The sequence below is a fragment of the Castor canadensis genome, chromosome 17, assembly GCF_047511655.1.
Source record: "Castor canadensis chromosome 17, mCasCan1.hap1v2, whole genome shotgun sequence".
Taxonomy (NCBI): Eukaryota; Metazoa; Chordata; class Mammalia; order Rodentia; family Castoridae; genus Castor; species Castor canadensis.
In genome coordinates, this window is record NC_133402.1 from 21,555,613 (window position 1) to 21,571,490 (window position 15,878).

Genomic DNA, 15,878 nt, shown 5'->3' on the forward strand with positions numbered 1-15,878 from the left:
ACAGGCACCACCCAGGGTTGTAAGTACAGATCGGAGCCTGCTCTGACATCCACGCCCCAGGATGTCAAGGTCACACACACATCCACACCAGCCCACAACCCCATGTACCTGGAGTCACACGAGTGGCTAACTCACTCATGCATGTGACCACACACCCTCCCACAGGCTCTGGGTGTGCGCACACAGAGGGCCACGACCCCTCGCCTCCTTTCCCAGCCACTTTTCCACAGCTGCGTGGACTCGAGGCTCTTCCGTGCTCCGGAAGGAGTGCAGGTCCACTGAGCCACTGTAGGCAGCCACCCTCAACCCCAGTCTGCCTGGACACAGGGCGACGCACTTGGCCTTGGCCTGGGCCAGTGGGTTTCTGTTGTCCTCCCTGTGGGCCTTCCTTGTGGGACAGGGTGGGAGAAGCTACTCCCTCCATTTCCAGACAGCTCTCCCCACGTGGCCAGCCCGGGCACAGGCCTTAGCCCAGGTCCCAGAGGCCTCCTTGTCATTCCTGGGGATGAGGTGACAATCCCAGGCCCTTGTTCTGTCCCACACTGTTCTCAGGGCTGCCCATGTAGGATCCCCTACCATGTGTGTGGCAAGCCTGTGAGGTAGACATCATTGTCACTGTCCTGTCACCAGCACAGCTCCTCCCCCACCCCAACAGACACACACAGGCACACAGAAACACACACAGACACTCAGACACACGGACACATACACAGGCACCTACAGACAGGCACACAGACACAGACACTCAGACACACAGATCTGGCCCTGAGAGCCAGTGCAGCTTCGGGCAATGGGGACAGCCTGGCTTTTCAGATGATGATGCTAGCTCTGTCTGGGTAGACGGTGTGTGGCTGGCATGAGCTCTGGAGCCCCAGGCCATGGTTGGGGAAATAGGGTTGGGTGGGGGATTGGATTTGGGATAGGGGACAGGGGGAGGGAGCAGGGGCAGTGGCTCCATCTTCTGGAGACTGCGGGGCCCCAGTCTGGTCCCCATCTTGAGGCTAATGGCTGAACCGCCAGGGAATGGTTGATAGTGCAGATTCCTGGCCTGCCCAATGCCATGGACTTTCCAAGACATCATAGCTGGACTCCGTGAGATCCCCAGACACCAAGAGGGGCCCTGCCTCCCACCTAGAGGCCCAAGAACTGATGGCCTCCCTGCCTCCCCGTGCAGTGACTTCGAAGCCCCTGACGGCACTGCCCTGCTGCTCCTCAGGGAACAGCCTCCCAGCTCCATCCTCCAGGTCTGACAGAGGCTGAGGTCATCCTCAGCTCGAGAGCCTGTGACACAGGACTGACCAATCACGGGAGCCTCCTCCAGCTCACAGCCACTGGTTCAAAGATGAGCCTGAGACCTGCCTATCAGGCCGAGGCCTTTTGTTGGGGATACTGAGAAAGAGCAGCGATTTGTGTGCAGCAGGGCCCTCCATGGAGAGAGAACAAGTCAATCACAAGAGGAAGGGAACCAAGATGGAAAAAGTTCTGAGGATTACGTTTGAGCACAGGGATCCCGCCAATAGCTGAACCCAACTGAACTCTCAGTTCAGTTGCTCCAGTGATTTCCCTGTATTGCATAAACTACGTTTGGACTAACATCCTAGCTATTTCTATTTTTGAAACGGCTTTGCAAACACACAGAACAGTCACTGTCTCCCCCCAGCCATCCCAGTCCCAAGTTATTAAAGAAAAGAAATTCCCACAGCCAGGTGGGGAAGGGTCGCATGCACGGCCCCTCACCAGTCTCATGGCCACCTTGCACTCATGGGCGGTGCAGGTGCTTCCTGGGGCCGAGCTGTGACTTGCTGGGTCAGTGTCGTTGTTCCCGAAGAGGTCGAGGACCACAGGGTGGCTGAGGTTCCGCTCATCGATGAGGACGAGGGGCGTGTGGTTCCAGATGGTGAGGTTCAGGGAACGGGTGGCATTGACGTGGCTTGGCTCGGGAGCCAGGATGCGCTCCAGGACAGCCTCCATCAGCTCGTCCAGGTCCTTCAGCAAGTGCTGGACCTTGGAGTACCTGGGGGAGCGGGGGTCTGGTCAGGAGGGGACTTGCCACCCGAGCACCCCCCCCCCCACCCACATGGCCACGCATGGCCACGCGGCCTCCACTGTGCATTCTTCACTGGGTGCGTGACGAGTGCCCACTGTGCGCCCAGTCCTGGCAGCAAAAAGACAGACTGGATCTCTTCCTCTGGAAATCCACCTTGGACAGGGGAAGATCCTAATGACTCCTGGCTACCACTCGGTCCCCAGGTGCCAGGCGCCACTGCTTCCTGCCACAATTGTCACCGCTCCCGCGGCAGAGGCCTGAGCTGCTGTGATCCCCAGGTTCAGCGCACTGAGAAGGGGCAGAGCCCAAATGGGACCCGGGTTCCTTGGGCTCCAGGGACTGGGCTCCACCCAGGGGTCTGACAGGGACAGGAAGTGGGGGGAGGGGTGGGTCTGGGACCCCAGGACTCCTCATTCTGCAGCCGGGATTCTGGGGACAGGAGAGGAGGAAAGTGGACAGGCCTGGGAGGCTGGCTCCAGGGTCTCTCTCAGCCCCAGGGCTCCTGTGTTGGAAATGTGACATTTCTGTCAGAGACGCTTTCATATCAGGGGTGTCCTGAGCAGGCTATATCCAATTTACATGAGACACTGTCACAGGGGTCACCATGTGTACCAGCCCTGGCTGGTGGCCGTCCTACAAGAGGTGTTAAACTCTGGACAAGGTCCACGGTTCTGGTTCAAGGATCCACAGCAGCCATGGCCAGCGTGGGCCTCAGACCCCCACGCTGCCTGTCTTCTGGTCACAAAGCCAAGCCACTTGTGGACACACAGCAGGAGGAGGGCTGGGAAGAGGGGTAGGAGTGTTACTGTAGCCACCGAGGTGACATTTGCTTGAACTGCACCTGGAACAGCGCTGGACAGAGCGCCATGGTCACTGTTGTTATTAGGGCTGTCTGGAGGACTCCAGGGCCCACTGAGCAGGCAGAGACCAATTAGAGAGAAGGGACTTCTGGTGACAAAGTGTAAATTCTATTCTAGAACTTTCTTTTGGAAAAGAAAGTTCTGCATGACTCAACTGCAGTGGCCTAGAATTCATCAAGTGCTGTCTATCATTTGGGACACGACCTCTGTCCTTCCAGGCTGACTTCTCCTCCCCTGGGACGTCTCTCTGATTGACCACCTACCTGTCCTCACCCTGAGTGGGCTGGGTCTCCTGTGTGTCCCCTTCCTGAGCCCTTGTCATTAAGTGGGGGGAGAGGCAATGTGGCAGAGGGGTTACAAAGTGGAGTCAGAGCCAGGCGTCAGTGGCTCACGCCTGTAATCCCACCTACTCAGGAATGATCAGGAGGATTGCAGTTCAAAGCCAGCCCAGGCAAAAAAAGTTTGTGAGACCCTATCTCAAAAAACCCTTCACAAAAAGGACTGATTTTTTGAGCCAAAGAGAAGGCCCTGAGTTCAAGCCCCAGTACCACCAAAAAAAAAAAAAAAGTGGAGTCAGACAAGGCCTGGGTTCAAATCCCAGCTGGGCTGGGAGGAGGGAGAAGAGCAGGTTCCCCGCCCGGGCCGGGTACCACGTACTGGAAGGGGCTGGAGTTGCAGATGGTGACGGCCGGGAAGTCCATGGTCTTGAACCCCATGGAAAGCGACACGCTGACCTCCCAGCTGAGGTAGGTGTTGATGAAGACGCCCCACTGCCAGCACACCAGGCTGGCGAAGAGCAGTGTGAGCAGGAACCACATGGCCTTCTTCTTGGGCCCCTCGCAGATGATGCGTTTGGGGCCATGCGTGTTGGTGTTGTTGCAGAACCACACCAGCAGCTCCTTCTGCGTGTAGCCGGGGCCCTTCTGCAGCCGGTGCAGGCCCTTCCGCAGGTACTTCATCACCGGCATTGTGCACCTGCAGGACACCGCGCCATGTCACGCGCCAGGCCCGGATACGGCCACACAGCGCAGCCTGCCCTACTTCCCCCTTCCCTTCCTCTTTCTTTCCCTCTTGCCATCCAGCATTTATCCATTCATCCATGGATCTGACCAACCCCAAAGCATTTATAGAATACCCACTGTGTGAATTGGTCCCTTTGGACCCGGTGATGACCAAAATGGACAAGGTTTCCTTCCCTCCGGAATTCTCACCCGAATGGAAGAGCTATTTCAATTCTCGCCTCCGTGTGTACAATGGGAGTGACAGGCACTTAATTCTCTCATGGTTTGTTTGTTTGTTCTTCTGGTGGGGATGCGGATGGAACCCAGGGCCTCACACACACCAGGCAAGCCTGTCCCAAGAGCTGCACCCCCACGCTCACCATCACTAGTTTACAGAATTACAGAGAGGGTGAAATTAGGGGTGGAACAGGAAGTGCTGAGCCCGGTGCCCAGCGCACAGCAAGCGCTCCCTGTGCCAGCGTGGCTGTGGCATGATAGACGCTGATGAAAGAATCCATACAGTGACTGACACACTGGGACCCTGGCCTGAGGGCCTGAGAGCTCACGGCAGTGGTAAAGGGTGAGGACTCGGCTGAAAGGGCTGGATCCATTCTCAGCGCTGCCACTTTTCGACTCTGAGTAGCCTCCCTCTCAGGGCTCTGGTTTCCTGTCTGTAGAGAGGGGTGGTGGCAGCCCCCGAAGGCTACGGTGAGCTGGGCCTGCCCAGGTCTGGGTGCTTGGCTGGTGACAGGGACAGAGGCAGGCAGAGGGGACAGTGTGCAGAGGGCTGCAGAGCTGAGGGGAGCCAGGCCACATGGGGAGAATGGTCACCTGGGGCTTCCATCCCAGCACCGAGAAAAGAACTGTCCACGCGAGAATTAGGTGCTCGCACGAGGACACGGGGGACCCTGAGGGTGGAGAATTGAGGGAACTCATCGTTAGGTGCCAATTCCAGGGCAGGACACCTTGGCCACTGCTGGTCCAGGGGCCAACGCTGCCCCAGTGCCCAGGCCACCAAGTCTGGGATTTTGGAGGGCTCTGCCTCCCACGGGGGAGCAGGGTTTGGGGATTACCAAGACTATTGTCACAGAGCCTGGCATGAGGCACCTGCACAGGAAATGCCTGTGTCCCCCGTCCTCCTATCCAGGCGCGGGGCAGACCCTCAGCCCAGCCCCTGGAGCAGCGGCCTTCTGCCTTCAAGGTCCAGACCAAAAGCCACCTCCTCCCTGAAGCCCCCCCCCTCTGGGTTGGAGTGACCCTCACATCCTGTGGTAGCCGCCATGCTGGGTGCTGTGGTGGTCAGCACTGTGCCTGCCGGTTCAGCATCCTCCCCGTCTTGCTCTGATGGTTTAGGGGGACTCTCCCCAGTCTTATTTGTCATGCTGAGCTCTGCGCCCAGCTCTGGCAGATGTGGACCACTGGGACACAATTCTGTCACTTTAAATGTTGGAATAACTGTAGACGAGACCTAGCCTTCAGCTAAGACTTCTAAGTGTGTGTTTGGCATACGCAGTGGAGGGCAGCCTGAGAACAAAACCAACCCAGAGGAAAGTGGAGCCACATGACGGAGAGAGAGATTTCTGCTGCTTGAACGCCTGGATGCAGCCATGCCTGAAGCCATTGATTCCTGGGATACATGTTCTTTCTTATGTGTGCTGATCCACAGTGGGCATTTGTCATTTGCAATTAGTAGAATGCTAACAGAAGAAATGCACCTTGTTTTACCCTGTGTTAGAGTCACTTGTGTCAGTGCCTCCTCCCATAAGATCACAAGCTCCCCCTCCCCAGTTTTTTTTTTTTTTTTGAGGGACTGGGGTTTGAACTCAGGGCTTTGCACTTGCTAGATAGGTGCTCTGACCACTTGAGCCACACCTCCAGCTCTCTACAATGACTCCAACAGCAACACCAAAGCCCTGAGAGGACACCACCGTCGGGCACTGTGCAAGGCGTCACCTGTCATTTCACCCTTAGATGTTATTTTCCACAACTGTGACCATGAAAAGAATAAGGCTTGTCTGCCTGGCATCGAGGAAGAAATCAAAGCTCCTCTCTCACCTGCCAACCTCTCCTCGTCTCCTCTGGTCCTCCTGGTTCAGTGGAGGACAAGGTCTGGCCTTGGCTCCTGCTAATCTCCAGTCTAACTTGGCCCCAGGCTCAGCGCCGTGACAAACAACAGTGTCTGGTTCGAATGGGCAGTCTTCCGTTCTCACTAGGCTAGGGTTGGTTTATTGGGGTTTTTTTTGAGGTACTGGGATTTGAACCTAGGCCTCATGCACACTAGGCAAACACTCTACCATTGAGCTACATCCTTAGCACGTTATAAAAGTTGTTACTGTTATTATTTATTTTGAGACAGGGTCTCACTATGTAGCCCAGGCTGGCCTGGAACTCCCAACTCTCCTGCCTCGGCCTCAGGAGTGGAGTAGCCAGGATTACAGGAGTGTAGCACAGGTCACTAAGTGTGCCTCTCTTTATGATTTTGACCAAAGACAAAGGAATGCCAGTCACAGGGCCAATTCTTCTCTCTTCTGACCAAGAGGCTGGGAATGGGTGGACCGCAGGCAGAGGCGTTCTGTGTGTTAGTCCCCTTTCACCCAGCGGGTTTGCTGACTGCAATAAACGCCATGTAACTCCGTGTGCAGTGGAGAATGGCGGCTTTCATCGCCTCGTGGAGCTGTTAAGCCAGCAGCATGGTCAATTTTAAAACACTCTTATGTCTCCCCAAAGAAACTGCCCACGGCCCGCAGGCGCTCTTCCTCCTCTGTGCCCTGCACACGGCGTGGAGTCACGCTCGGTGGGTCGCCTGTGACCTGCTCCTTTCATTACTTCTTCACTTCAAGGCCCAGCTGTGCTGCTGCCCCTTTCGGTCCCTCACCCCTTCTCTTTTGATTTGGGGTCCTCTGTGTCAAGTCTGTGCGATCTCAGTCAGCTATCTGCGACAGTCACCTTTTTCATTGCCAAACAGTAGTCCCTGTCACAGGCGTCCCTTGCTGCATTTACCCAGTGTCAGTCGATGGACATTTGCATCGCCTTTGGTTTTGGCTGCCATGACGACCAAGCAGGGACGAGCTCTGCGTGGACACTGGGGTGTCGTGACGGTCACTCACACCACGTGTGGCGGCTGTGCTTCTTTTTCCACATTGTCCCTGATGCTGGCTGTGGGGCAGGTGTTGAGGGGTGGTGACAGCCGTCTTTGTGGGGATGAGGCGTGATTTCTGGTGGCCACTCGTGCTGAGGCCTGCTTGCAGGCTCATTGTCCCCTTGTCCGCTGTGGCCTCTGCTTGGAGCCACTGCCCATGTTCCAATGGTGAGTTTGTCGTCTTATGGTCACGTTCTGCGGCTACACAGATCCATGCTCTGTGTCCAAGTCCATCCCCAGAAGCGGGCCCTCGAGACCCTCTGTGCGCTGTGCGTTTTCTGGACAGAGTCTCTTGAGTCACAAAAGCTTTTCGTTTTGCCGCACTCCATTTGCCTGTGTCACTTTGTCCCTGCTTGGCTGTCGCGTCTCTGGGAAGCCAGCGCTGGTGCAAGGTCATGGGGATCTCTTCCTGTTCTGCTCTGGGAGCATCGGAGCTCCTTCCGTTAGGGCCCGGTCCACCTGGGGTTCGTTCCTGCCTGTGACTTGTCCTTTCGCATGCGTGCCCCTGCCAAGAGCATTCGCACCCATTCAGTTGTCGCACGGCTAGATTGCCTTCACCTTGAGTCACTTGACCTGTCCTTTTTGTGACTTTTTTTTGAGAAAGGGTCTCCCAAACTATTTGGCCAGGCTGATCTGTGCCTCCGGAGTAGCTAGGATTACAGGCGTGAGCCACTGGCACCAGTTTTAGGTTTTCTTTTTCTTAGGACTGGGGCTTGAGGTCAAGGCCGCTCCCTGGCTAGGCAAGGGCTCTACCACTTGGGCTGCACCTCCAGCCCTTTTTGATTTTACTTTGTTTTCCAGACAGGGTCTTGAGCTAACTTGCCTGGGTTGGCCTTGAACCAGGATCCTCCTCCCTCTGCCTTCTGGAGTAGCTGAGATTGCAGGCATGTGTTACCACACCAGGCTTGTTTTTTTTCTTTTCTTGGTGGGACTGGGGTTTGACCTCAGGGCTTTGCCCTTGCAAGCAGGTGCTCTACTTGAGCCACATCTCCAATCCATTTTTCTCTGGCTATTTTAAAGATGGGGTCTTGAGAACTAGTTTTTCCCCCCGGGCTGTCCTCAAACCTTGATCCTCTCAATCTCAGCCTCCCAAGGAGCTAGGATCACAGGTGTGAGCCACAGGTGCCCGGTCCTAGCTTGTTTTTGAGAGAGTCTCACTAGCATTTGCCCAGGTTGACCTCCAATCATGAGGACATTACCTTGAGTGATACGTCAGGCACAGAAAGACGACTGTCACATGTTGTCTTCCACCTCAGAACCTGCACATGCGAACCCCATAGAAGTGGGGGTGGAGCGGTGCCTAGCACCCAGGGGGGGCCGGGGAGCAGGGCGGGGGCCTGTGCAGGAGGACCATTGACCACAGGAGTTAATTTCCAATGTCCTGCTGCACGGTGGGCTGACGACACCAGTTACTGATCTCAGAATAGCTACACACACACAATTTTGAATGTTCAAACAAAAAGAAATGATGGGGCAGCATGGTGTCTCACACCTGTAATCCCAGCACTTGGGCAGCAGAGAGAGGAAGATCACAAGTTCAAGGTCAGCCTGGGCTACTTAGTGAGACCCCGTGTTTGAAAACCAAGGACTGGGGATGGAGATCAGTGAAAGAGTCATTAACTTAGCATGTGCAAGGCTCTGGGTTTGATCCCCAGCACCACACACAAAAATGAGAGAAATGATAAAAAGTTGAGGTGATGGATATGCTAATTACCCTGATAATTACACATTTACACATTACTAAAGCGTTACATTATACCCCACAAGTATGTATCGATAAAACTTTTTAAACTATTATGCCAGGTGTAATAGTTCACACCTGTAATCCTAGTTACTCAGGAGTCAGAGATTGGGAAGACTGTGATTCAAGGCCAGCCCCAGCAAAAAGTCAGTGAGACCCCATCTCGATCGACAAGCTGAGTGTGGTCTCACAAGTCTGTCAGAATCCCAGCTATGTGGGAGGCGTAAATAGGAGGATCTTATCCGAGGCCAGCCCCAGGCAAAAACAGAAGACCCTATCTAAAAAGTAACTGAAGAAGAATGGGCCGGAGATGTGGCTTAAGTGCTAGGTTGCCTGCCTAGCAAGCCCCAGGCCCTGAGTTCAACCCCTATCGCTGCCAAAAATGTTTTAAAATATTAAAATGTTAATAAATTCATGACTATCAAGTTAATGCTGATAGCTATGACAACTAGTGCTACTTCCCCACTTCATTATTTGAATACAATAAAAGTCACCCTCCGAGCTCATCCTCGTTGATTATGCAACTGGAATAAAAATAAAGGCGTTCCCCAGAAAACGCTTTGCAAGAGGAGCTGTGTGCACGGCTGCCATGAGCGAGTGCAGCATCCACAGCGTCACTGGTGCTGGGAAAACAGGGCAAGTCCCGTGTGAGCTCCCTGCCGGCCGGGGACCGTCCCGGGCCGTGCTGGGAAGTGTCGGTCACGGGGAGAGGACCAGTCATCATCTCCTATCAGTCCCACCTGTGCAGGACAGCTGACGACCTCCACACACAGCAGCCTTACTCAGAACCATAGCCGGAGTCAGAGTCATAGCTCAAAATCATTTTCTGTATCAGAATAATCCACCGACACACGAATAAACAAATTGTGGCTTATCTATAAGGGAATACCATACAGCAACGAAAAGGGATCGATGCCACTGCGTGGCTGGATGTAAAAATCATTCCACTGAATAAAAGGAGCCAGGCACGAAAATAAACTGTACGATTCCTTTTGCAGGAAGCTCTGGAAAGATGAGCTCATGAGCAGAGGAAGAAGGTGGGTGGCGGTGACCTGGGACTCGCTGAGTGGCTGGTGACTGTGAGGCTGCACCAAGAGCGCTTAGGAGCCAGTGGCCGATTGCACATGTATATTTGTAAAAACTCATCAGACTTGATAGTGATGAAGGGAATATTTCATTGTCTGCAAATTACATCGAATCAAATTTAACCAAACACAAGCACATCCATTGCCATTTCACAATGGTGGCGTTTCACACTTTAGCTGTATGTTTTTGGTGGCACTGAGGTTTGGAACTCAGGACCTGGCACTTGCTAAGCAGGTGCTCTATCGCTTCAGCCATGCCTCCAGCGAGATTTCGCCTTTTAAAAAGATCTAGATTTTTTTTCATCTTTGCAAATTCAGCGATCTGACAATTGTCTCCAGGTGGCAGCCTCCTGCTAGGTGTGAAGAACAGCTGCCCCCCCTCGCAGACATGTGATCCCGATTTCTCCATCCCCCCACCCCCCAGTGGCTCACGTCCAGCCCCCTGCTCTCATTTTTTTAATGAGCTGCTTTTGCTTATGGGGACCTAGGACATCGTGACCTCTGAAAATTGTAGGGCAAGCACTTTCATTAAAATCCCCTATACTTATTTTTGTAGCAAAACCCCAATTATCCCAGGTCATCGGGCCATGAGTCCTGGGAATTAGGTTTCAGAGTTCACCGAGGGTTAACCTGTGCTGGATGGGCCTCTGCTGGGCGGCCACAGAACACCACTGCTTCTTGGCTCTCAAGCACCTAGCAGGGGTCAGAGCCATGGTGGGCTGAGAAGTTTCAGAGATGGAGTTTAAAGAGACGCCTGGCTGGCGCTCCAGGGCTCAAGGGATCCTCCTGCCTCTGCCTCTGAGTGGCTGGGACTACAGTTGTGAGCTGCTGTGCTAGCATGAAGAAGATGGGGGGTATTTTTGAGACTAGATCTTGCTGTATAGCCTCGGCTGGCTTTGAACTCCTGAATCCTCCTGCCTCTGCCTCCTGAATACTGGGATTACAGGCGTCCTCCACTGAACTGGCCTTGAAGAAAGTTGTCAGAATATTTTTGGGGCCAAAGTGTACTTCAGTCATGGTTCTTATTTATAAATTCAAATGTTGTGTGCCTCCCAGCACCCAGATTCTGGTCTCTAAATACATTGGTGATAAAAAGAACCAGGGCTTCTTTTGGCTGATACTTGCTTTTTGAGGGAAATGTAGAAGATGAAAGAAGAAGAAAGAAAAAGCTGGCACTGGTGGCTCACGCCTGTAATCCTAGCCACTCTGGAGACTGAGATCAGGAGGATCATGGTTCAAAGCCAGCTAGGCAAATAGTTCATGAGCCCCTACCTCAAAACTACCCAACCCAAAACAAGGTTGGAGGAGTGGCTCAAGTGATAGAGCGCCTGCCTAGCAAGCAGGAGGCCCTGAGTTCAAACCCCAGTGCTGCCAAAAAAAAGATTCTCAAAGACTCTTTGGGTTCAAAAGGACTCCATGGAAGCATTCTCACTTGAACTGTTTGAGCATCGTTTTAAAAAGGCTGAAGTGAATGAAAGATATTCAGTGTATTATAATTCTACACGTTCACAATGACAGGCAGAAATGGAAACAGTAAGTCAAACACTGATGTGTGAGTGAATAACAGTCACTCGTAAATGAACCCTTGAAATGTTTGGGGCACTAGCAGTAAACACCCTAACAGTGCGGGGGTCTGCACATTGCAGCTCCAACGGCGTTCATGGGCCGTATTTGTGCTGCCTGGGAGGTCACAGGTACAGGTGTGGCAACCATGTCTGTAGGCAGAAAACCCAGAAATCAGGCTTTACAGAAATCAGTTTGCCAACACCCAGCTTACTGGGTTTTATGTGTTTGAATCAAATAAAAAGAAACCTTTAAAATGGGGGTTTTCACATGAGTCTTTGTAAGTTTGATTTTATTCCCCCCCCCAAAAAATCTGCTAATTCAATGTTTCCCAAGTATCAATCACTTATACATCACTGTCAGAGGCTTCGCTAGGGCCCTGCTGTGCTGCTATAATTTTTTTTGTGGCGCTAGGATTTGAACTCAGGGCCTCACGCTTACCAGGCAGGCACTCTACCACTTGCGCCACTCCATCAGTTCTGTTCTGTGTTGGGTTTTTTGAGATGGGGCCTCATAAACTATTTGCCTGGGCTGGCCTCAAACCTCAATCCTCCTGATCTCTGCCTACTGAGTAGCTAGGATTACAGGTGTGCCACCAGCACCAAACAATTTCTTGTTTGATATATAATATATAACATCACGCCAACTCACTTTTTTGCTAAAATAATTTCAGCCTCATCCTAGGCAGTGTTACGAACGTTAAGCACTATTATACAGGTGAAGGAACAGATGCGCTAAGACTTTTCCTAACACTTATTAAAAATAACCGTCTTAACTAATCAAAAAAGGGCTCCTCGGTGAACCCTTTCTTTGGCAGTACTGGGGTTTGAACCCAGGTCCTCATGCCTGCTAGGTAGGCACTCTACCTCTTGAGCCACACCCCCAGACCTTTTTGCTCTAGTAATTTTTCAGATAGTGTCTTCAGATAGGGTCTCAAGTTTTCATCTGGACTGACTTGGACCACGGTCTTCCTCCTATGCCTCCCCTGTCCCGTGGGGTGACAGGTGTGTACCACCTTGCCCAGCTTATTAGTTAGGGGTCAGGAGAACTTTTTTTTCCCGGGGTGGCTTTGAATCAGGATCTTCCTACCTATACCTCCCAAATAGCTAGGATTACAGGAGTGAGCCACTGCAGCTGGCCCTCACAAAACCGTCTTGCTTACCGCCCTCTAGGAATTTCTCTGTCAGTCATTTCCCACCGGCTGGAGCACGTGCTGGTCCGGGGGCACACGGTGTGTTCTGGGACGTTCCCTCGTGTGTCTGGTTTCCTTTTAGGGATGCTGAGACAGGCGTGATTTGCCCATTTCACAGAGAAGGTAATGGAGAGCAGAGGGACTTGCCCATGGCCACAGTGAGTCAGAGGCAGCTCTAAAATAGAAACCAGGCTGCCTGGCTCCCAGCCACCCTCATCAGCATCTCCAAATGGACACCTGACCTCCCACGCCTGTTCTGTGGGTGTCGGGGAAGTCTGACGTACAGCAATGGGGCGGCCACCTCCTCTGTGTGCTCCTCTTATGCCTCAGTCACACAGGCTGCAGGTTACCGACATCCAGGGGTCCTCCCAGAAAGCCAGCGTCAGAGTGTCACCTGGAGGTAAAGTGGCAGCCTCCTCCACCTCCAGGAAGTCTTTGTGGAGCTGATCAAAGATGGAGAATGTTGCCGGTGCATACAATGAAGTGAGCAAAAGGACAGCACAGAACGGCATAGAAAGTTGACTGACCTTACATTAAAAAAAAAAAAAGATCTGTTCAAGGCTGGTGCAGTAACTCAGGTCTGTAATCCCAGCTACTTGGGAGGCTGATACAGGAGGATTGCAGTTTGAGGCCAGCCAGGGCAAATAGTTCTCGAGACCCCATCTCCAAAATAACCAGAGCAAAACGGACTGGAGATGTGGCCCAAGTGATAGAGCGTTCGTCAAGCAAGCGCGAGGCCCTGAATTCAGACCCCAGAACTGCAGGGGAAAGAAAACGAAAAGAAAAGAAAAAAGTCTACCCAGAAGCACGGAGGTCCTTTCCCTGCATCTCCGAGGTCACACAACAAAGTGGTAATCGGTTTTAACAAGGGAATGTGGCAGCTGGGGCTGGAGAGCAGGCAGGAGACTTTTCGGAAATCCTCAGCCCTTTTGCATCTTTTGCAGCTTGGACCAACATTTAATCTTTTCAGTCACTCAGCAACGACTTCACGGTTCTGTATGCAGAGTGTCCCTTAGTGAGCAAAACAGGAGAGGGACAACCCCTGCCGCCTGCAGCTCTCAGACCCACAGAGACAAAGACACGTTCGAAAGAGTGACAAAATCAGGAAATTGACGCTGACCAGGGAGATTAGAGTCAACAGCAAGCACTGGCCAAGCGTGGGAAAAGGACACTTTCCACGTCCATGGGGTTGATGTGACTCGATTTGACGTTCCTGTTACTATCACAGTGCAGCCCAGGACCCAGAGTGGCCCTCGGGCGTGCCGGGTACCCAGATTCAGGGCGTGGGGACAACACTGCCATACCGCACACTGGGGACAGCCTCACGCCCATAGGGGGTAGAAACAGCGGCACCCCGAGGCCCGTGGCAGCAAGGCGGGGGTGGGCAGAGAAAGGTCAGCGATGGCAACCCTGCAGGTGCTCCAGGTGCGTCAGGTGAGCTGGGGTGACAGCTGGGGTGACTGCTGGGCGGGGGCCATAGCGGTGCACCCTGGCTCCCACTGGCGTCCAGTGTCCCCAAGCCACCTGTGTCCTTACTGTAGTTTGCCACTCTGATGTGCTCATTCTCTGACATGACAGGACTGGGGAGAACCGGTTTAGATCCAGCTCTGAGATGCAAAGGATTTATGACAACGTCAAGCTGTCACCTCTGAGTTCTCTGTGGTGGGTCATGGATGGGTCACTCCCCTCTCTGGTGGTGGTGGAGTGGTGACCACCCTCATCACCATGTGGAGGTGTCCTTTGGGGTGATGCCTTGTGCCCCGTGGTTCATGTTGGTGTCCCACTGTCCCTCTCCAGCACAGGGTGATGGCAGGACAGTCACTCTCATTCTGCAGGGCAGGTAGCAGACTCCAAGGGCAACGAGGAATTCCTGCCCGCACATTGACCAGTGCATCCTGGATGCTGTGACTAACGGCCCCATGGGACCAGGCAGGGGTGCACTGCCTGTGAATCCAGTGCCCGGTTAGGGACAGTTCTGCTGTCTCCTTCAGCAAGAGCTCAATCCATGGCAAAAAAAGAGGTTTGCCCTCTGCTACGGTTTGGATCTTAAATGTGTCCCCAAAGTCTCCATGCTAAAGGCTTGGGCCCCAGCCATGGCTCCTGGGAAGTGGTGGAACCTGTAGGAGGTGGGGCCTAGTGGGAGGAGGTTAGGTCATTGAGGGCATGGCCTTGAAGATGCGTTTAGATCCTGGCTCCCTTCCTCCTGTTTTTTGCTTCCCAGCCATCATGAAGTGAGCAGGCCTCATCCACCACACACTTCCTCCATGATGTCCTGTGCCACCCCAGGCCCAAAGCAATAGGGTCAAGCAACCATGGACTGACTAACATAGTCTCAGGCTTAATTTTCTCATCTGTAAAATGGGAATAATAGTATCTGTGCCTTCTAAGTTGTTGTCGGGATTTGGAGAGCTGCTGTTTGGGGAGCACTTTTCAGTTTCTGTTAGGAGGGGGGTTGGTAAATGGTAGCTATTATCTTAGTATTATTATTGCCATTGTTGTAGACATTTGATGCATTTGTGATTCAAAATGACCCTGGGTGGTTACCCTGGTTGTGGAGAATGTCACTTTTGGGAAAAGGTAGCTGTACAAGAAGACCAGACACGCAGCTTATAGCACCTTGAACTTGGACTTTGCAGATGTCAGTCCTGGGAGGAAGATTCTGTGCTGTCTATGAGCTGCTTTGTATCTGGACAGGACAGCAGGGACAGCTGGGAAGGTGGTGGTGTGGGTCCTCATAAAGGGAGTGACAGACAGCTGAGGGCCAGGACCCACCCTGCATCCTCGCCTCCCTCACCCTCTTTAGGGCTGGGACATCCTGCAGATGACTCACAGACAGCACTTTCCCCTCGTCCCCAAGGGCCTGATGACACAGGCCTTTTGCCATCTGGGCCGTTAGACCAAAACTGCTGGCTGAGCCTGATCTGGTGGCTAAGAAAGAAGACAGCAACCCCGACAGCAGCCAGTATGGGGAGGGAGAAAGGCACCTGGGACCGAGACCTGCTATGCCTTCAGTGGGCCTGGCCACCTGCCATCACCACTGCCACCACAAAGCTGCCCTGCCAGCCGGTCTGGCTTGTCCTGGGATGAGCGAGGAGGAAGGGCGGTGTCTGCTGGAAGCTCAGAGCTGCCAGGTGGCGGTGAAGGACGCTGGCCACACCTTGCAGGGAGCAGCCACCAGGGTCCTGGGAAACCCTTGTCTGGCCTCCAATGTGAAGCCATCACTCAGGTCCCAAATTCCTGACCCCTACCC

At 53.3% G+C, this 15,878-nt stretch overlaps 1 protein-coding gene across 1 annotated transcript in view; it reads right to left on the reverse strand.

Annotated features, from left to right (window-relative positions):
* Scnn1b (sodium channel epithelial 1 subunit beta) overlaps window positions 1-15,878 on the reverse strand; it is a 47,126-nt gene that overhangs the window by 14,862 nt on the left and 16,386 nt on the right. Inside the window, exons 2-3 of the mRNA XM_074059694.1 lie at window positions 3,565-3,882; window positions 1,738-2,014 (exon numbers count right to left, since the gene is read on the reverse strand). Of these exons, the coding sequence (XP_073915795.1) occupies window positions 1,738-2,014; window positions 3,565-3,875 (588 nt within the window). The 5' untranslated portion in view covers window positions 3,876-3,882. The remainder of the gene's footprint in view (window positions 1-1,737; window positions 2,015-3,564; window positions 3,883-15,878) is intronic.